This window comes from Pinus tabuliformis, chromosome 1_2 (assembly GCF_031772625.1).
Source record: "Pinus tabuliformis cultivar Carrire ecotype Pingquan chromosome 1_2, CPIR1, whole genome shotgun sequence".
Lineage (NCBI taxonomy): Eukaryota > Viridiplantae > Streptophyta > Pinopsida > Pinales > Pinaceae > Pinus > Pinus tabuliformis.
Window position 1 is genome coordinate 155,981,476 of NC_142298.1, and position 22,805 is coordinate 156,004,280.

Sequence of the window (22,805 nt, forward strand, 5' to 3'; positions counted from 1 at the left end):
CGCCGGGAATGAAAAGGAAAAAAGTGGAAAAAGCGGGAAAAAGCGGAAAAAAGCGTTTGGTACAAAAATATTCATTTTTTTCATTTTTTTCATTTTTTTTAATATCTAAACCATCTACAACATAAAATAAATACATTGACACATAAATATGATAAGAAAACTAATATATAAGATGTTTAATATCATTTCTAGCGCTAAAATCACACATAACATTGAATCATGTCCTGAATAGTAAGTCCTGACTCCTGAGTCCCAGCTCAGCCTCAAAATATCAACAAAAAATATGATAATGTATCTCATCATGTCATAATGTCATAGACTCATACAATAAAATGAAAGTCTAATCCTATTGATTTCCTCTGCCCCTCTTGCGAGAAAATGTCACAACTTTCTCTTTCCCTCTAAATGTAGATGTTGGTGCCTGTGCTGGTGGAAATGGCAGTGGAGTCTGATGTGCTCTAGAAGCTGAAGAACTAGAAGTATGAGCTACAGGAGGTAGACCACGTCCTCTACTGGTCCTAGTGGTAGCCCGGGTAGGCGGTGTCACCTCCTCCTCCTGCTCCTCCTCCCCCTCCACTACATCCTGCACTAACCAATCATCCGCAGAATCCATGAGAGGCCTCTCGGCCTCAACCCTCCATGCAGCAGTGGTGTCAATCCCATCCAATGACATGGCATCCACATCAGGTGTCCTCTCAAGTTGCCTCACCCACAATCGAAGATTGTAGTAGACATAGACCATGTCATTAAGGCGTTGGGACTCCAACCTGTACAAAGATCATGAAATAATAATTAATAATTAATATTATAAAAAAAATATATTGTTTAATGAATTCAAAAATTTATTTGGAAATTTGCAATATTTTATATGTTTAAGTGTTAACCTGTTGCGCTTCTTGTTGTCTATTTTTTCAAATACACTCCAGTTGCGCTCACATCCTGAGGAGCTGCATGTTTGGCTGAGAATGCATACGGCAAGCTTTTGCAAAAGGGGTACTCTGCCACCATACATCTTTCACCATGCATCTACAACAAAATTACAAATAAAATTTTAAATAAACATAAGAAAAGAATGGAATTTGAAATTTTGAAGACAATGAAATTTGAAACAAAGTTACAAACTAAAAAATACCTGGCATTTTAATCGTCCTATCAATGACAACCATCTCAAAGCCAAATGTGCCACCTGCCATCTTATATGTCTCAATTTGTTTAGAGATCTCTATACGTTGTTCTGGAGATCGCACCATCTTCTGGACACAGGATAAGAATCCATCCATGACCTCAGCATCAAAATCAAACTCACATGCATAAGAAAATGCAGGGTTCAGGAAAAGCCCAGCAGCATGAATGGGACGATGGAGTGTGTTGTTCCATCGCTCATCAATCACTCCCCATAGAAGGAGTTGTTTCTGAAACCCATCATCTCCCTTATCATCATAGTAGGCCTGAATGGCTTCTTTGGCCCTGTCCATGGCTTCATACAAATAGCCCATTGCGGGCTTCTCACCATCAACCAACCGAAGAACCTTTACCAAAGGTTCAGTAACGGCGCACACCTCCTGCACTCCCGCCCAGAAGTCTTCCTGATATGAAACTAGTCTGCATACGGCCTCTCCTTCTGGTTTGTGGCTCATTGACATAGCACACCACTCCTCTGAAAGAAACATTCTCTTCAAATCCCACATAGAATTCAGGAGGGATTGAAGAGATATGAAACTCGTGGCAAACCGTGTAATGGCGGGGCGCACCAACTCTTTGTTGTTGGTGAATCTTCTCATCAAGCTAAGCACAGATGTATGATTATATATAAATTTTGTGATGCTTTTTGATGAGTCAACAATATCTTTGACAAAGGGAATTTTCCCTATGTCCTCTAACATCAAATCAATACAATGGGCAGCACAAGGTGTCCAAAATAAAGTAGGATGCATGTCCATAAGCATTCTACCAACAGCAACATAATTTGCAGCATTGTCCGTTATGACTTGGACAACATGTTGTTCACCCACCTCCAAAATAAACACATCCAGCAAATCACATAAAGTTCTTGCATCTTTGATTTGATGAGATGCATCAACAGATTTGATAAACATAGTCCCCTTGGGACAACTAAACAAGAAGTTTATAAGGGTTCTCCCCTTTTGGTCAGTCCAACCATCTGACATAACAGTGCATCATGTTTGTGCCCATGATGCCCTAAAATCCTCCAATCTTTGGGTGCAGTCACGTTTTTCATCTTGAAGAATCCGGCCTCTAAAATCATGATAAGAAGGGATTTTGTACCCCGGGCCAACACTGGCAATAGCATCAACAGTAGGTTGGAAAAATGGATTATTCCTTACAATGCTGAAAGGAATATCACTCCAGAGGAGAAATTTTGCCATCAATCTGTCAGCTTGTTCTTTTTCAGTTCTTTTTAGCATTGAACCGATAGATGGTTGTGAACCAGGTGTGGTTCGAGGAACAAAAAATGATGATGCAGCTACCGGATTGACTGATGCTGCAGTAGAACCAGTGCCACTTGGCCCACTTCCTTCAGCTGACCTTTTTAGTTGCCTTTTGAGTTCTTCTTTGGCCTCTCTAGTGTGCTCTAATTCTCCCAATGCTCTCATGGCTCTTTGGATAAGTTCAGGATTTGTATTTATACAGGGCCCCACATCATGTCCAGGGATTTGTGCAAGGTGAAACTTCAACCTGTACACCCCCCCGCGTATGTCCTTTCCACACAACTTGCAATTCAAGTTTTGTCTATCATTCGGAGCTTTAGGTTCACCATATTCCCAGAAAGGATCCAATTTCCTTGGCATGTTTGTTTTTGAATTTTGAATTTGCAAACCTATGGGAAAACAAGGATTAGGAAATAGGAATTTAGGATTACAATTTAGCATTTACAAAATTACAAGTTACAAATTTCCAGAATCCAAAGTTCCAAACCCAAGTTACCCAACCAAATGGCAAATGCCAAAAACAATGAAAAAACATAAACAATGTTTAAAAAAAAATGAAAAAAAAAAAATTGGTTCCCATAGTCATACCAATTTACCCATCCCAAATCAATGAAAAAATACAAAAAATTCTTTAAAAACAATGAAAACAAAAGGAAAATGGTGCCCATATGAAGTTTCCCAACCAAAAACAATGAAAAACAATGCTTTTAAAAAAGGAAAACAAAAAAAAAATTAATCTACATACTGTTTTTATGGAGAAATTGGTGGTCTCCTCTTGAATTTGTCCTACAATCCCTTAGATTTCCTCACAAACCCTCCAGCTCCTCTCTCCAACACCTTCTCCTCCTCCTACGCGCCCCCACAGTGAAAATGAACCAAAAAAACATGAAATTTTCATTATAAAACTCGCTGCCCGCGCCCCCCAAGCTTTTTTGTGAAAAAAGCGCTATAAAAAAAGAGCCACTTTTTTCCCATAAAAAGCGTGATTAAATCCCCAGAGGGAAAAAAGCGCGCGCTTTTAACAACACTGATATCAACCCTGCAAAAGATGAAATCTGATCTACAGAAACAACAGCATAAATGTAACAGACACAAGGCAAAATTCTGTAACAGCAACCACTATCTTCTCATTAACAAATTAGAGAAAATACAATACTGTCCTCAGGGGACTACAATGGCTTCTCACAAGCCTTGGGCACACTTTTGGTAGAATCACTCCACTTAATCTCACTATATATAAAAGCCTAACTAGTATGTCATCCCTTACTAAGCCAAACTTGAAAAGAGATGGAAGAGCGGTTACAAAAGTAATGAATAATATATCCTTCATGAAAGGAAACATCTGTCCAGTGTCACAGGTAAAAAGAAATTTCTCCCCAAGGGATGCACCCTATTGAACATGCGAAACTCCCATCATAAATGGGTCATAATGTGTAAGTTGAATCTGTGATAACTATCATAGAATTTGCCACAACCTTACACTGGCCAAAAATAGAAGAGATGCCAAGAGTCATAAGTGAAGGAATCTAGCATAGCAGTGTAAGGGAACCTCTTCCACATCGCACACCAATCCTACAATATATCCCCTTCAATAGTCATGTGGCCTCTTCCTAATAAAACAACTTGGAGAAACCAAAATGTTGATTTGGGTAGCATCGGATGTGCTCTAGCCATGAAAATTGTTGGAGAGGCTAAAGCACATGAAATCTCCAAGACCTAGAAATGGTTTGGGCAGATTCTAACAGGTTTGGGAGATATTAAAATAATTAACATTTTTAATGGAGTTCCAAAGTCTAAACTTAGGAAAAATAAAATATTAATGGGTATTAATATAAAACTGGCTTAGAATGTTCCAAAAGTCATGGATCAAACCAAATCTAATCTTAGCCATTGATTAGAGATTTCATCTCGGCCATTGATGGACCAACGAGAAAAGTATAAGAGGAGTCTTGAGGGTTAGTTGGAGGGCACAAAAGAGTGATCAGTCATTCATTTTGCTAGAGGGGGGTTGCTAAGCAAAGTTGAATCAGTGATCAACAGCGAGGGGCAGTGAGTACGAGGCATAGAGGTAGGGACAATACTAGGAGACCAACATAGAAGCAGAGAGAGCTAGAGCAACAGTCAGTCCAGGCTATTCAGAGCCCAGCAGAGGCAACGCAGAGCCCATAAAGACTGCATCATCCACTCAGAGGGCAAAGGGAGTGACGCGGACGCTGCGTAGTGCCTCAGAAGGCTGACGCAAAGGGTCCTAGGGCAGACGCAGGTCGGCAAGAGGCTAACACAGTGGCCAGAACGGCCAGCGTTGAGCTTCAGTTGTGCCGAAGAGGGTTTCATGGGACAGGTTTTCTGAATACGTATTTCTGAATATAAAGGTATTCTTGCCGTGTATTTTTCTCTGTCGGGTGAGCCGGTTTAGGCACCCAGTTGTACTCAGATAAACTGCATAATAATATAACCCTCTGAATAGCTGCACCGGTTTTCCCGCATTGGGTTTTTCTAAGAACATTGGTCCAAAAATAACAGTGTCACTTGTGCGCTTGTTTTCTTTCAGTTGATGATCTATAGATGTTGATACTGTACTTGTGTTTATTTTCAGTATTTACATGGTAAATAACTTGTTAAGTAATTAAACAAGTAGGAAGAAATAAACCAGACAGTACAAGAAGAATTTCTAATGTGTTAAATTTAGAAATTCCAACACAAAAGCCTGAAACTCATTATTTGTGAGGAAGTTGTTCTACACAAACCCAAGCTTCTCTCTCAAGATCTCAAACATTCCCCTTTGCAAGGAATTTTTTTATAATATCAGCAACGTAAAAATCAGCCAAAACATAATCAAGAAATGGTATAAGGTACAACTGTGCAAAAAGCAATCATGAAACAATGGTTTCTAAGAAAATCTGATGTAATTGTAATTGTCACAACACAATGATGGGCTCCAACATATGAACGATCAACTGTGCAATCAACTTGTAAAGCTAGATGGACTCACAACATGCCAATGAAGTCATTATAAACTTTGTTTCAGCTGAACTAAGAGCAATTGCCCCTTCCTTTCTCTTTTGTTGAATTTTGTAGCTATGGTTGGTCTTCAAAATTTATATTTTAGTGCTTGAAATACATAATGAATTTGTAAGACACGTTCTTCATGTCATTTTCATTGTTTAGCCCTTAAAAATCACTATAAGGCATGATCTTCATGTCAGATTCAAAAGAGAATTTCGAAATTTGTATTTTGAATTTTTTGCTCCAAACTCGTCAAGTTGGCCCTCCCTCAACCCAAGTCAGCCCTAGTGAATAGACATACCCATTCGAACAGGTAAAACACTATATATATAGAGCATTCCACCTCCTCCAAAAGGCATCGTTCGACCTCAAACAAGACAAGTAATATTTTGGGCATCCTAGCAAAGAAGGACGAATTCATCTTTAGCATCTATCTCTCTCTCTCTTGGCTTTGCACGTGTCACTTTCTAGGCAATTTTTGGGCAAAAGGTCAAATTTTTGGGCAGCAAAGCCAAAATTCTAGGTAGAACATTCTGTGCAGCAGACCGAGTTTTTGGGCATATTCTGGGATGCCAAAATTCGGCCTAGGTAGATCAAAGAGGCCCAAAGTTGAAGGGCAGAAGATTGACTAGACAAGAGGGTTATTTGACCAGGTTTGACCATAGTCTTGTGTGAAAATTCCTAATCCTCAAGGAACCACTACTGCAGCAAAACCGAATTCACTTCACCTACTTGATTTTTATATTACATTCATCAAGTTATTCTTCTGAATACTGAAGAAAATTACTTCTGCAGCCTACACTAATTAAATATTTGATCTCATGAAACAGAAAACAGAGCAAAGAACAAGATACATAGGACACAATAGTCCCCGGAAAAACCCAATGTGAGAAAACCGGTGCAACAGTTCCAAAGGCTTATCATTATGCAAGAGAAATATATGAATACAAATCTAGGATGCTCATCTAGAAATCCTTTACAGAGAACATACTAGCAGATAATCTGAGTGAGTTTTAACTCACTTCACTTGGAAAAATTTTGGTCGATCTGGCACAAGACTGTTTAACCCCAACTATTTCTACGCTGGCCATGCGTCACCACTTCTACCCTCTGCGTCAGCTATCCCGGCTATTCCACCAGTTCCAGGCATTTTTGGCTTCTGCGTGACAGGCATCTTTCTCCTCTATGCTAGCTCTTCTGGCTCTGCATCAGGACTGTGTGGGCCTAGAATGGCCCAGCGTCAGCTCTCTTGGCTACTGCATTGCCTCTCTGTCAGTATTCCTCGAAAAGTCCTTCTCCTGGATTCTCACTGCCCCTTCGCTGCAACATCTCCCCAATTGATTTCCCTCCTAAGAACTCCATTAAAAATATTAATTATTTTAATAAAATACAATCCGAGTGGAATTTCACCAAATGGTTTCTGGGTTCTTTAGAACCATAGTTTTAAAAACCGGCCACAAAAACCGGTAACCGGTCTAACCGGCCGGTTAGAGGCCTGGCCGGTCCGAACAGGCCTAAAAACCGGGTTAGATGCCTCATGTGACCGAAATCTGGCCCTAACCGGTCAAAACCGGCCGGTTTAGGGCGGAACCGGCCGGTTTGTAGCAAACCGGCCGGTTTATGGACAGCCCACCGAATTATGACAAAAAGCACTGTGGTTTTGTGGTTTAGGGGTTTTGGGGGTGAGGGAAAGGTATTTTCCCTCCAAAAGCACCCTCACACTTGCTATAAGAGACCCCTCTCACTCTCATTTGTCTCACACAACTGATTTGGAGTGTTTGTGAGTTTGTTTGTGAGCTTGGAGAGTGTGGAGTTTTTGCTGAAGTAGTCATCTTGGAGTTGGAGTTGGAGCTATTTTGGAGATAGTGTGTAGCTGTCAGTGGAGTTGCCATCTTCAAGAGGAGGCTAAGGGAGCTAGTTTGCATTTCCAGGTAAGGATTTGCACTTGATAATTCCTCATTTGAGTCTGCTGTCCATGAATTTTTTTTTTGTGTTATAAACTTCTCACTTCTATGATCTACCATCCAGGGAGTCATCATGCCTCCAAAAGCCGAAGATACTGCATGGGCTCATTGTGATATGATTGATGGCAAAATGATCTGCAAATATTGCCAAAAATCCATTCAAGGAGGGGGTATTAACAGGTTCAAGCAACACTTGGCTGGGATAGGAGGCCATGTAAAGCCATGTGGAGCACCAAATGAAATAATAGGGCATATTAGGGCAGAATACCTTCAGAAGTTTGAGACTCAAGTCACTGAACCAATAGAGAAGTTTGTGGCTACACAGTTTGGGAGTCGAGACTCAACCAACTGAGTTTGATCATGATGACTGAGACTCATGAGAAGTTTCAACTTCAAGTGATAATGTTGATCACTATTATAGTATTACTATTATCATATATGTAGAGTCTAGACTGAAGTCTTGTAGTAGGCCACTGGCCCCATAGTTTGTAGGCTTTATTTTTGCACTCTAGTGGCCATTTAGAGCCTCATTGCTTATGTATTTTGTCGATGATATGTATTGCACTCGGTGCCATTTTGATATATTCACCTTTAAGGCTTTACATGGTATATCAATGAGCAATCTTTGCATATTTTGTCTCTATTGGCTTGGAATCATGGTTTTAAATCTTAAAAATAGTTTTTTTCATTAAAAAATAATTATTTAATGTATTTTTCTAAAACCGTTCGTTTAGACCAAACCAGTCCCGTTAGACCGGTTCCGGTCGGTAAACCGGTTCATTAGGTGGACCGGTCCGGTCACCGGTTCCGGTTTTAAAAACTATGTTTAGAACCCATGTGCCTTAGCCTCTCCACCAATTTTCAAGGCTAGAGAACATATAATGCTACCAAAAACTAACATCTAGTTGGTCAATTTGACCTCGTAGTTGACTAGTAGTATTAGGTGTATTTCCTATTGAACTAAAGAATTTCTCTATGTAAAAGGTGGTTGGCTTTTTCTCCCAAGTTGGTTTTCCCAGGGTAAATCTTGTATTCTCTTTGTGCATTATGATCTCTACAATCCTTGTGCATTTATGATTGAATTTCTGAAGTGAAATTGCTTAACGATAAACTGGAATTGCTAAAAGAAGATCATCATCATTAGAAGTAATTATCAGTATTTTAGAAATTAGTGCTTGTATGTATTGCACTTGAAAAATTAACATGGTATCAGAGTTTTGGTGAAGGATTGTATATTGAGATCACTCTTGAAGAGATTTGGTAAAGGGAATGGCATTGAAGAGAACCTACATCTACAATATAATTGTTTATCTATGACTATGGGTTCCTCTATGAAGTCTGACAACAAATTGGAAGAAGCTGCAAATTTCAAAGCTTGGAAAACAAGGACTGATCTCATCCTTGCAAAGAATGATCTCTTGGGTATTATGAAAGGCAAGGTCATTGAACCCTCAGATAATGAAGGAAAAATAAAATATGAGAAGGACGACATCATAGCTAGAATAATCATTCTAGGCACTATCAGAGATCACTTGATTCCTTATGTAGCAAATCATGAATCTTCAAAGAAGATGTATGATGCTCTAGTTGGATTATACACTATCAACAACATTGGTCAAGCAATGAGTTTGAAGAATGAACCTCACGATGATAGCATGACAAGAAATGATACTATAGCCTCATATTTCATTAGAATTTCACAATTAAGAGATCAACTTCAAGCAATTGACAAAATAATTTTGAAAGGGAACTTGTTGAAGAATCTAACTAGTGTTGGTCTTCATAATTGTATTTGAGTCATGATGTAATGTATTTGTCAAAAGAAAAAGGAATTTTATTATTAAACAAAATTGACTTATTAAAGCATGGGTTTCATGCTTGAGTCAATGTTTTTAGGTCAAGGCCTCTACTGTAGGCTTCTAGTGTTTATGTCAAGTGTCCTTGTCCATGTCATAATGTAATAGACCCTTCTTGGGCATTATCAATTAAGAAACAAATTTATTTCAATGTAAATTAGGTCTTCTAGGCCTCCTCGACCAAGTCGGCCTCAAAGCACACAAGTCGACCAAATTGAGGGGCAAAATCTCCTAGATAAAGGCAGCAACTCGACTTCATTTGCTACACTCATCAAGTTCGATTTACAATTTCTAGCTCAAGAAAATGTGTGAAATCCAAGGGAAGAAGAGGAAAGGGATAACGAACGAGGAGGAGGTCTCTATTACGCACAAGAAGTAGAAATTCTATCTTTCTCTCTCACACGTGTGAAGCTGTTGAACTGCAGGAAGGGCTGAAACTGTAGTCCTGAAGCTGGGCCAAAATTTTGAGTTGTTGGGGGCCAAAATTCTGGGTTGTTGTTGGGTTGTAGCTGTTGGACAAGAAAAGACTACTAAAGGTTGTTGAATCATATTGGAAGGTTGACTTGGTGGAGGAGGAAGGCCTTTTGGTCTAGGGTCTTGGTCTATCTCAACTTTAATTTGTTAGTGGAAGTGTTTGACAGGGTTTCTGCAATGTCCCCAATAAAATTAATTTGGCTAAGATGAATTTCTATTTTTACAATTGGGCGTTAGGAAATATTTTGGCATGTAAACTTAGGAAAAGTGGGTGGAGGGAGTCCCCACTTAATTTTTGGAGAGATGGGAGCCACCAACATTAGAGAAAAAGGAAAGATTAAATTGGTAGTGGGATGTGGGAGACACCCAAAAAGGGGAATTCGAACCCCTTAGGAAAATCGAATTGCTAAGGGAAGGAGGTTGAATTATTGGATGGAGGAACCCACACGAGGAGGCAAGAAGAAATTATAAATAGAAGAAGCATAGAAGTTATGGGGGGCTTTTGTTCATTCATCTATTTTCCTTTGTTGCTCAAGCTATTTAGTTGGGTCACGAGTGTTGCTTAGCACAGAGTTCTCCAAGGGGAGAACTCACCCTTCTTTCGGTGGACTTCGAATGCCATCCTAGGAAGGTCAAATCATACCAATTTGGAGAGGCGCTAGAGGGATTCAGAGCCAAACATTTAGCCACTCACTCAGCCAATGCGTATTCCAGGAGGACACAGGAGAGGATACGCTTGGGTCATTTCGGTCGTCTTCTAGGTAGCAATTGCCATGAGAATTTTGGCATAGGAGCTTCAGTGGGATACCAGCCTTTTAGAGGAGTTTGGGAGCAGGAGATTGTTGCTTGAAGGCAGCACGATTTGGAGCATCCAAGGCTAGCACATAAGTTACTCACTGAGCTCACATGGGAGTTTGTGGGACGAGCTTTGGCGCTGGAATTTGTTGGGAGAAATAAGGAGAAATTTGGATTTTGGGAGTGATTGGAGGGATTTTTCTGGGAGTTTGCAGGCGGGTTGTATTTCCCAGCTGTTGGAGGAGGACGTGGTATTTAGGGTCGAATTTCGGGGGTCAGAACCAAACCAAACCAAACCCTTTTTGGGTTTTTGTGGGTTTTTTGAGAGGAGTCCAAGGTTAAATTTGCAGATTTTTCCGGGCAGTATTCAGGCCAAAAATCCTCCTTTTGTCCAGTAGTGCATTTTATTATTCAGCCAGTAATCACACCATTTTGTGGGTTTTGCAGGTGGTTGGTTTGGGGCAAATTCCTTTCTGGGTTTGGATGAGTATTTTCGGGAGAAGCTATAGCTACATTTTCAGGCGATTTCGGGCATCATAAAGGGTCATTTTCAGCATTACTAGTGCAACAACAGTTGCCAATTTCTGGGTCTACGCAAAAGGATATTGGGCAGAAGCTTCCTAGCCCTTGGGGACATTTCCTCCACTTGGGGTTGCTCCAACTTGCTTATGCAAGCCCAAGTTCACTTGTTCCTTGCTACATGTACTTGTTACAGCTCATAATTTAATAAAATGGCTCAGCTTATTTGCCCAATTTCTTGGTGTCTTTGATAGTGCATGCTTAATTGTGATTTTATTTGCTATAGCCTAGTTCATGTGTCTCTTATTAGCTGTAAATTTCAATGTGGAACATTATAGTGCTATTAGAGCATGATCTTCGCCCAGCGATGGGAAACCAGTAAGATCATGGAGGATTCGGGTATGTAGGCATAATGACTGGTGAAACCATAGACAAACCCATGGCTCCAGGGAAATTAAGAACGCGGGAATTCTGGGGTGGAATTTGTTGGAACAAGGAGAGGTTGACCCAGTTGAGGAGGGTGACAATCTAAACCCATCTTCATCCATATAACAAAGCCACTAAAGGTACACAAACCGTGGGGGTGCAACCATCTACACCATGTGGGGTATGTCGACAAACTCGGGACACCAAATCTCCTCAAGAGGAGCAGACAGACCAAGGTCAGTTAGAGGGTGAAACTAAGAGGGGGTTTTGCTAGTGGAGACGTGCTTTTAGATATCTGGAGCTTGAGGAGGAGGAGGTTGGGCATGATGCTGAGGGCCCACAGGATGGTGAGGAGCACATCGATATACCTGGTGAGGCTCAGGAGTAACCATTGTTAGAGACCTCTTTGATCACCCCAGTTGCCACCTTGGTGGATAGGAGAGAGCCTACACCCATAGAGCCATTAGTTGACGAGATGCCACCCAAGGACGAGATGCCAACAGTTGCTAAGGTATCTAGAGTTATGATCGAGTTTACAGGTGATAGATGCCCACGGCACTTCCATCAGTTTCAGGCCGACCTTCTAACATTAAAAAGGAAGGTCGTGTTAGTACAAGAGGCTATTCTGCAACAGAACAAGGAGCTAGAGGGCATGCGAGCAGTTTGTGCAGAGTCCACGGCCAAATTGACTCGCGTTGGGGAGCAGTTGGATTCCCTAATGGTGCAGCTAGAGTGCACGTTGGAGCGTGAGAGCAGCTCTCTTCTGGAATACATAGACGGGACTGGCAGCACTGTTAGGTTAACTTTACCCATTTGACGGAGAGAGACAGAGATACCTAGGCAGGTTTCATGTGTTGACCAGGATAGCGAGACAAAACGACCTGAGTCACACTGGGTGAACCATCCGCATGCTAGTGTTGTTCTATGAGTTGGAGTTCATGCATTTGATCCCTCCCTTGGGGTTAAACGGCGAGAGATTTTGAGTTGGTACACGATGGAGGGAGCTAGACTCATGGAGATGGACATAGTTCAGAATGAAGCTCAATGGGAGCTCCCAGACATTGAGGATACTAGAGGCCCAAATTGGCATTGGGATCTAGGCGAGGCTTCCTGTCCAATATCAGACATACGGGATGGCTATGGCATTGTAGTCAACCTAGTACTTGAGTGCATGTGTTCCTTAGGGGGGTTGCAGTAAGCACTAGTGGCTAGATGCTTTATGAGTAGACTCCATGGGTTGATTTGGCATGTTGGTTGCGCATGGGGTTGCAAGATGATTAGCGCTCTCTGGCAGGGGATGGTTGGAGAAGGTGGCATGGGTAGGCCATCGGACTGAGCATTGTATGGGGACGATGTTCTCCCATTGAGGTTTAGGACTCAAGGTCAGGAGGTTTGGCACAGTAGAGTTATCCCCTCTAGCAGGAGCGATTTAGGGCGCTCAAATCTACTAGGATGGAGTAGGAGGTCCGACCAAATGCATATAGATGCGATTCTAGGCCATAAAACTGAGTAGTGTGTAGGGCTATGCACCGAGGAGCAGTGGCCTACAAAGGAGCATGGAGATTCATGGTGGTATACCACAGCTTGCTAGTTTACACTGTGGGGTAGGAGGAGTGACTCGCATCGCATTGAGTACCCGCAAGGAGTGTTAGGCATAGTGACACAGCACAACACGAGATGGCGCAGGATGGTACAGCAGTAAAAGGGGGTATCCAAAGGTGCATAGGGCTAGGACGCAACGTACAGTGGCATGACGAGTATAGGGATTCTCGGTGGTATGCAGGGGCGTATGGTGCTACACAACGAGGTCATGGAATGTCGCCTCCGGGGAGACTTATGGACAGAGACTCTGGGTATACCTTTGGGTGTGGTTCACCCAAGATCGACATGGACGTGGATGAGCGATACTTGACGGCATCCATGGGGACTCAGACGTCTACCCCTCTCCTACCTAGCTTACAGGAATGGGCAATTTGGTTGTTGTCCTTTGACACTCTCGGCATGAGCAGCAGAGGACAAGGAGCTCACCCGAGATATTTGGATGACACTTGGTGCACTAGGGGAGAGACTTCTCAGTGGTGGCATCGGGTCAGTGCGCGAGTTGACAGCAACAAGTTGAGGGATGAGGTGATCACCTGCAGGGATGGCATATCGTTCATCACTGATCCTATGCCTAGGGAGCTAGTCACAGGGGACACATGTGTCACTCTTTACATAGGGCATGTCTATACCATGCATTAGCAGGGGATACCGTGTACGGCTGAGACAGTTTTTGAAGCATAAAAATTGATAGCTTGTAAACTTGAATGTAAAATACACAAGAGGTATTGGTAATAATAATTTATTAACATATATAAAATGTATAAGATGATGAATGTTACAATGAGGACCCGCATATATATACCTAAGCAGGTGTCTTTTCGTGACCAGGCATGTCTTTTAGACATGCTTTTTCACTTAACTAATGACTTCTTAACCTAATCACTACTTGATTACTTAGTATTTATATTATTTATATTTATTTATTTTGTTATGAATTGTATTCATAACATAGCCCTACCCTTCAAAAGCTTTGTCCTCAAAGCTTTAATGTTGTGGCTTTTCTTCACTTAGTGTCTATCGCCTCAATGTTTATAATCTAGATAATCTGGCCATCCTCTCGTCATGTAGCCCATCAATAATATTCCATTGGATTTATTTATTTATTTTATTTTTTTTAATAATAATTTTTTTCAACTCTAATATTTTTTATTTATTTTTTGTAACTCTATTTTTTTTATAACTCTCTTTTTTTTATTCCTTTATTTTTATTTTTTTTAACTAAATTTTTATTTAATATAATAATATTTTTTTATATAGTTTTTTTTTAACAATGAATTTTAAAAAACTATATTAAGTTTATTATAATATAGTTTCTAACAAACATAAAAAAAAGAGAAACGTGATCGAATGGTTCGAATGGACGCTTTGGATCACGCTATTTGACCAGCGTCAATTAAATGTGGAGCAAAGGCAAAGTTAGGAGCGACCAGCGTCGATTAAATGCGGAGCGGAGGCAGATTTAGGACCGAGGTCAGGACGCAGTGGAATAAAAAATGGTTTTTGGTGGTTTCGAACGACGGTAGCGGGTAAGATAAAAAAATACAGCAGGGAAAGGGTGTAGTGGCAGCCGGATATGGCCAGTGTGCGGCTGTATGCGTGGGTGTGTGATATACGCCAATCTCAGCAGCAAGGATAGGTCAGAGAGCTAGAGGAAAACACAATAGCGGGGATCAGTTGAGGTCGTCAATACGGCAGTGGCACAATTGATGACCGATATGGAAATGATCTATTGCCTTGCAGCGCGAGAACATGTATATTACAATGTTCCACCAAGACTCCGGTGCGAGGGGAGACGCACAGGGGGGACGTGTGGGAGTACCCTCAAATTTTAGGGAAATTTCGGGGGTGCGGGGAGTTGTCAAGGTATATATATATATAGATATATATATATATATATATATATATATATATATAATTCAAGTTCATATTCATTGTCCACTGTTCAATAATGAAAGCATAAAAATATTAAATAGACAATTGAAATTTGAATCATTGATCCATCCTCATCATTCATTTTGATACATACATCATTCATATGACATACTCAAGTGACAAGTCTCATTATTGAATTAATTATTATTCATACATACCATGAGATTCAAAAAACAAAAATAAAAATCAATAATAAAATATTCAAATGCATTGATCGATATCATTCATCATTCACTGGTTCATCATTCTACAACAATGACTCGGCTCACCGTCCCTCAGCTTAGCGTCTCAACATTCAGGCAAACAGTGGGCTGGAGCAATGCAAGGCGACTGGCTCAGAGTCTTGGCTCAGCAGCGGCGGCAGGGAGGTTGGCTGGGCGTGTTCACTGTTCACGCTTTCAACTGTGCGTGGAAATGGTATTTCAGCGCTGTCTGGAAATGCCTCTGCGTGGAAATGGAAATGACTTTGGATTGAAATGAAATGAGCTTTTAACTTTAAGTTTTGCCTTTCATGACTTTTAGGTTTAGGGTTTTAAGTTTTAGTTATTTAGTTTTAATTTTAATTTTTTTGTATACTTTTAAGTTTTAGTTATTTAGTTTTAATTTTAGTTTAAAAAGAAATTAATGGTTTTGATTTTTGAATTTTTGATTTTTAATTTTTAATTTTTAAGTCTTATTAGACAAATTTAAAGGGGGACGCCCAGGTGCACCCTTTTTGGGGAGTCTAGACTCCCACACTGAAGGGGGACACCCAGAAGCACCCTTTTTGGGGAGGCTTGGGGAGTCTAGACTCCCACACTGGGGAAACGCACCCCCTTGCATCTCCCCGAGACTCCCCAAAATGGGTGTGGGGAAACGCACCCCCAAGAGACTCCCCGTCCCGGGTGCGTGGTGTGCGAGGGGTGCGCGCACCCGACCCTGGGGGTCGCGTCCCCGTGGAACACTGGTATATTACTCCTTTGTTGTTCCTAGTGGCTACTAGAACTCGAATCCCCGAACGTATGGAGCTTGTCGACGTCGTTGAACTCGCTATTGCAACGAAGGAGTCATATATAGTTATATTATGTATTGACCCAGCCACAATTTTATTTTGACCGATCCCAAGTGAATTGAAGACAGGCCACAGCCGTTGACCCTTCGATCTAGCACACCGTTTGACGATGGGGGAAGCAACTCATTTAACAGCATCCGCAAGGCTTCCTGTCGGTTTGTTTGAACAGTGGGCACACTCCATGGGAGGCACGAGCTGACAATGACCCGATCTGTGGATGTACCATCGAACTTAACATCACAATCGTTAGCGTTGTTCTTGCTGTTAAGTCGTATATCGATTGGAAACTGAGTTTCTAAATGTTTAGTCGCGATCTTCGGTGGATTTAGAACTTTATTATGCAATTCCTCATCTATTTCCATTGCCTGTGAAGGATTCTTAACTTTTGGCTGAGAGGTATCACTGTCATCTTTGTGGGATGTTTTTCTTGGCACGCCTTGGCTTTTATTGCCTTCTTGTTTCAGTTCATGTTTCCTTGAAGGCCCAACTTCATTGTTAGTTAAGGATTTCACAACAAGCCCCTAAGAAGAATCTTGTCTATGCTGAAGGAATTTTTCCTTTTCTGGAACTTTATGGGGTCCCGTCTCTGAATTCTTTAGACCTAGGGGTTCATTTGTTTTTTTTTTTTTTCTGTACGTTTTTTCTTGGCCTTAGAACCCTGTGGGATTTCCTTCTTTGGGATCCCAACTATCCCTTTGCTTGGTTTGTTAGGTTCCTTCTCTGATGTCTTCCTCACATCCTCACGTTCAATTTTTCCTTTATCTGCTCTCATATCTTTAGCCTTTTGCTTAGCAGAAGTGTGTAGGGTTTGGCCCTTCGAGATCTCAGTTGCTACATTGTTTGGCTTCTTCAACCTCTCCTCTTCAACTTTCAAATAAGGTGGTCGTTTCTTTGTTGCAGTATTTATAACAATCACACCAAATAAATCTGCCAGTTCATCGTCATCGGTTCATTTCTTCCATTAGTACTCTCTGCATCCACATCCTTCTCTCCACCATCAAAATTAGCCTTTTTCACTTCCTTTTCATCATCAAAATGAGTAATCTTCACATCTTCAAAAGCCTTCCTTTGCTCTAGAGACATTGGAGACATCGATGACCATTTTTCATTGACAACATCATCTTCCTTATTGATGATTTCCTTTCGACATTTTTTAACTTTTGCACATGATTTTTCTACTCACTGAAATACTTCTTGAATTTTATTAAACTGCTCAACGCAATCAAGACGTGAACGAAATGGCAACCCGCATGATTATAGTGTGCACCATGGCTCTGATACCACTAAACCATAAAAAATGATAGCTTGTAGACTTTTGTAAAAATACACAAGAGGTATTGATAATAAAAATTTATTAATATATATAAAATGTATAAGATGATGAATGTTACAATGAGGACCCACATATATATACCTAAGCAAGTGTCCTTTCGTGACCGGGCATGTCTTTGAGACATGCCTTTCCACCTAACTAATGACTTCTTAACCTAATCACTACTTGATTACTTAGTATTTATATTATTTATATTTATTTATTTTGTTATGAATTATATTTATAACAGTTTTCCAATATGTATGCGGATTCCCGACATTGTATCAGCACATTCTCCAAAGGGCGGGTGGCCGAACCTATGACGATAGTTCGCAGGAGCAGGATGGATCCGCATACACTGAGTCGATTGCGAGTATCAAATACCCATCTATTGGTTGCATTCATGGGGTAGCTATTTGGCACATGTGGTTTCCAGTGGTCATCAATACTACACAGTGACAAGCACATGGCAGTTTAGCATGCCTCAAATTAGTTCATGATATATGGAGCCTATTTATTGGTGGCATGCGAGGTCTAGAGATGAGGGCCAAAGGGATTCCATCAATTGTCAAAGCTATTCCGCAAAAAGTTTGTCTATGTGATGCAGGGATTTAGTTGATCGATAGATCACTCGTGATGAACGGAGTCGTGGCAGAGAGTGATATAGTTCACTCTTGGGATGACACATGGGGGTTCGCAGAGGGTTTGATCATATGGGGAGGCAAACATTCTCTGTTGTTACAAAGGTTTCGATTTAGATTTGGATGGGTAGGCTTTGGCGTCATGGAGATGCCTAAGCAAGATGTATCTTGCCTCTATCAGTATTTCACCATCAGGTTCCAGGGGAGGGAGATACAATGCACGCACAATGGGCAATCGGTTAGAGCTAGAGTGGCGCAACGACATCATGGTGGCACCTTTCCAAGGGTAGCATGGGACCCGAGCATCACAGTACTTGGCAGCTCAACGACCATTAGGGATGAGCTGGTTGTTATAGGGGGAGGCCACTCAGATCTTCCATGGGGCTTCAGTCACTCGTTGATGGCGTGGGGTACATCGTCAGCATGGTAGGTTGGACAACAAGAGGATTTCAAGAGGAGCTCATGCAGGAAAGACTTCATTCGCAAAGGGAGTGAGTTATATCTTTAGGAGACCACCCCTGAAGTGCACGAGAGGGAATATTCGATAGGCCAATTTCATGAGCAGATGATCTGGATCGTATACTACCATGATGCTCTACTTAGTGGTGGCATGCAGAGGGAATCAAGAGCCTATGATGAGTTGGACAACGAATGGAGCGAGGGATGCTTCACGCCGATCAAGATGGCTTGGGATCCTTGTAGGATAGGGCAGAGATCAAACATGACTCAGTGGTACATTTGGGACCCGGGTATTGTGTGCAGAGATTGTTGGGGTCAATTGATCGAGAAGGTGCTTGTTCAGGCATTGCTTGAGGACAAGGAATTTTTGGTGGGGAGGACTGTAATGTCCCCAATTAAATTAATTTGGCTAAGATGAATTTATATTTCTGCAATTGGGTGTTGGGAAATATTTTGACATGTAAACTTAGGAAAAGTGGGTGGAGGGAGTCCCCACTTAATTTTTGGAGAGATGGGGCCACCAACATTAGAGGAAAAGGAAAGATTAAATTGGTAGTAGGATGTCGGGGGCACCCAAAAAAGGGAAATTCGAACTCCTTAGGAAAATCGAATTGCTAAGGGGAGGAGGTCGAATTATTGGATGCAGGGACCCACATGAAGAGGCAAGAAGAGATTAAGAAATAAAAGAAGCATAGAAGCTATGGGGGCCTTTTGTTCATTCATCTATTTGTTGTTTAGTTGGGTCACGAGTGTTGCTTAGCATAGAGTTCTCCAAGGGGAGAACTCACCCTTCTTTCGGTGGACTTCGAGTGTCACCCTAGAGAGGTCAAATCGTACCACTTTGGAGAGGAGTTGGAGGGATTCAGAGCCAAACATTCAGCCACTCACTCGGCCAATGTGTATTCCAGGAGGACGTAGGGGAGGATACACTTGGGTCATTTCGGTGGTATTCCGAGTAGCAATTGCTAGGAGAATTTTGGAATAGGAACTTCAGTGGGATATCAGTGTTTTGGAAGAGTTTGGGAGCAGGAGATTGGTCCTTGAAGGCAGCATGATTTGGAACATCTAGGGCTAGCGCAGAAGTTTCTCACGAGGCTCACGTGGGAGTTTGTGGGACGAGTTTTGGAGCTAGAATTTGCTGGGAGAAATAAGGAGAAACTTGGGGCAATATAACTCAGCATTTTGGGAGTGATTGGAGGGATTTTTCTAGGACTTCGCAGGGAGGCCATATTTCCCAATTGTTGGAGGAGGACGTGGTATTTGGGGCTGAATTTTGGGGGTCAAAACCAAACCAAACCCTTTCTTGATTTTTGTGGGTTTGTTGAGAGGAGTCTACAGTTAAACTTGCAAATTTTTACAGGGCATATTCAGGGCAAACATCATCCTTTTGTCCAGCAGTGTGTTTTATTATTCAGCCAGTAATTGCACCATTTTATGGGTTTTGCGAGTGGTTGTTTGGGGCAGATTTCTTTCAAGGTTTGGATGAGTATTTTTGGAAGAACCTACAGCCACATTTTCAAGCAATTCTGGGCATCATAAAGGGTCATTCTCAACATTTCTAGTGTAGCAGCAATTGCCAATTTCTGGGTCTGCGCAGAAGGATATTGAGCAGAACTTTCCTAGCCCTTGAGGACATTTCCTCCACTTAGGGTTGCTCCAGATTGCTAATGCAAGCCCAGGTTCACTTGTTCCTTGCTACATGTACTCTTTACAACTCATAATTTCATAAAATGGCTCAGCTTATTTGCCCAATTTCTTGGTGTTTTTGATAGTGCATACTTAATTGTGATTTTATTTGCTATAGCCTAGTTGATGTGTATGTTATTAGTTGTAAATTTCAATGTGGAACATTACATTTTCCCCTATAAAGGGGGTTTAGCCTTGGCTAAGTGCCTATATATGGTGTCATTGAGGAACATAAGAAATTTAATAAGAACACAAAGATATCACAAGTAATTATCAACATAAGAAAAAATTTCTGCCTTTTTGATTTTCTAACATGGTATCAAAGCTAAGGTGAAGAAGAAGGAAAAAGGAAAACTAAAGATATATTGACAGGAGAGATATAAGAAAAAGGGTTTTAAGGAAACGTCACAAGGACTATAAGATAGAAATATGACAAACTCAATGAAGGGAGAAAACAAACTAGAAGGATCCTCCAACTACAGGGCATGGAAAAAGAGGATAGATCTTATCCTCGCTAAGCACAAAGTTTTGGACCTTGTTCAAGGAAAAGTCAAGAAGCCTACAAATGAAGCAGAGAAAGAGAAGTTCAGAGAAACCAAAATCTTGGCCATGAATCTAATAGTAGATGGAGTAAAGGACAAACTAATTCCATACATATCCAACATAGACTCTGCTAAAGAAATGTATGAGGCTCTCTCCAAATTATTCACCATCAAGAACATTGGTCAAATATCAAGCCTCAAGAATGAACTAAGGATAATAAGAATGACAAGAGATGATACTTTATCATCATACTTTGTAAGGATATCTAGAATAAGAGATGAACTAGAAGCAATAGATAAAGTTTTACCAGAAAAGGAGCTCGTAATTGTTGCTCTTCTAGGATTACCAAAATCTTGGAGCACTTTTGTATCAGGAATTAGCAGTTGAAAGGGTTACTCCAACATTCAAACAAATGTGGAATGCATGTAGTCAAGAAGGACGATGAAAAAGAAAACACCTATAATGCATATTTTGCTCATCACAAGAAGAAGGGAACCTTCAAGAAGTTCAAAGGACCAAAGAAGAAATTTGACCTATCCAAGGTTGAATGCTAGAACTATCATAAGATGTGTCATTACAAAAATCCATGTCCGGAGAATCCAAGGAATAATAAGAGAGTCAGGGATCAAGCAAATATTATTGATGAAGCTCCACCTAAGAAGAACAAGGCTGAAGAATTAGAAGTCAAAGACTTATACTACTAAGTCCCTTCTTACATATCCTTCTTAGTCTCCTATTCCAAGTTTTGTATTGTTTTCCTTTATGTTTTGATTTCTAGAGTTTGTAGGTCTAATATGTCTTATTAGAACAATTTTATTTTGATAAGTTTTAGGAATTCCTAGGAAATATTGGATTAAGAGGGAGCCTTCACTATTTTACCAAAAGATAAGTATCTTGTTCTTTGTTTCCTCTTTTCTGTTTGGATTCCCTCTCATATCAAGATTTGCTTGTATTATATGCTAATAACCTATTCTTTATATTTTTTCCTTGGTAGGAAAAGATTGCAAAATACACAAAGGTGATGGAGGAGACTTGAAGCATGGAAGAAGTTTTGTTGCAAAGGAAGCCCTTCAAGAATTGATGTCCTACTAAATCTGTGCTCATTGCTAAATCTGGCTGTTAAGGGGCCAAATCTGTACATTAATCAGCTGTCTTAAGGTTTCAAATTTTTCTGATCTAGGGTTTTGTATGTTTACTTTACACAGATTTTTAATTAGGGTTTTATTTTCTTTTTTGCAGTTGCCCAGGATCAGCCCAAAGGCGACTCTCTCAGAATTTTTGATGCAGGCTTCATAGTTAAATCTGAATGCAATCGATTTTATGGGTACATAGCGTGATTTCAGAGTGGCAGACAGAACTCAGAAGCACGTTTGAAAATTTTATTTGTGCATAACTCTCCGCCGATCGACTGTGCATCAACCATCCCGCGGTTCTAAAAGATTTGTCCTGTTCGCCGTACGGAACTGGAAGCCACATCTCATTCACACGGAGGAAGCACGGTTTTATCGACATACAGTGGACTCCAGGTATCGAAACAGCAAAATGGAACAGGTAAATCGAAAATGCGTATTGGGTAAAAGCAAAGCGGAACAGGTGAATTCATAGATGTTCCCATATGCCCAGCTTTTGAATTACGCTTGCCTGCAGCACCAAACAAAAAAATCTAAACTGCTCATACCCATTTGTCTTTGTGATAAATACGAGGATATTAGGGTTTAAAATCGAAAATGCGTATTGCATATTGCTGATATAAACGCGTGAGTCGTTTTCTTTTGCGTGAGTTAAGTTTTCATTTACGACTGCAACTTTCAACAGTTTAGCAGGCCATCAAAACAGGTATAAACATGCCAGCATCGAATTGTAGTCACGTCGGCAGCCAGGTAAGGAGCCCGTTCCCAAATCGCTCAGGTACTCTCTTCGAAACCTCTGCGTATCATTTTTTTTCAGCGTGTTCCAGCAGTTGATCAGTTCCACCGTCGATTTGCTTTAGCCTCAGCAATATACGTCTGCGCATTTCGATTTTTCATTTTCCCTGTCTGAAATTTTTTTTTTACGTATTCATGATCAATTATGATTGCCTCGGTGTTAC

General features: G+C 40.8%; 2 protein-coding genes across 2 annotated transcripts in view; both read right to left on the reverse strand.

Annotated features, from left to right (window-relative positions):
* The window catches only part of LOC149204974 (inactive purple acid phosphatase-like protein), a 374,319-nt gene that overhangs the window by 121,009 nt on the left and 230,505 nt on the right, over positions 1 to 22,805 (reverse strand). The gene's annotated exons all lie outside the window — the stretch shown is intronic.
* LOC149204975 (uncharacterized) lies at positions 202 to 1,014 on the reverse strand. Its single transcript, XM_089393395.1, has 2 exons — positions 885 to 1,014; positions 202 to 767 (listed from the first exon to the last, which is right to left on the reverse strand). Exons 1-2 carry the CDS (start codon positions 1,010 to 1,012, stop codon positions 347 to 349), a joined length of 549 nt encoding a protein of 182 aa, XP_089249521.1. The 5' UTR covers positions 1,013 to 1,014; the 3' UTR covers positions 202 to 346.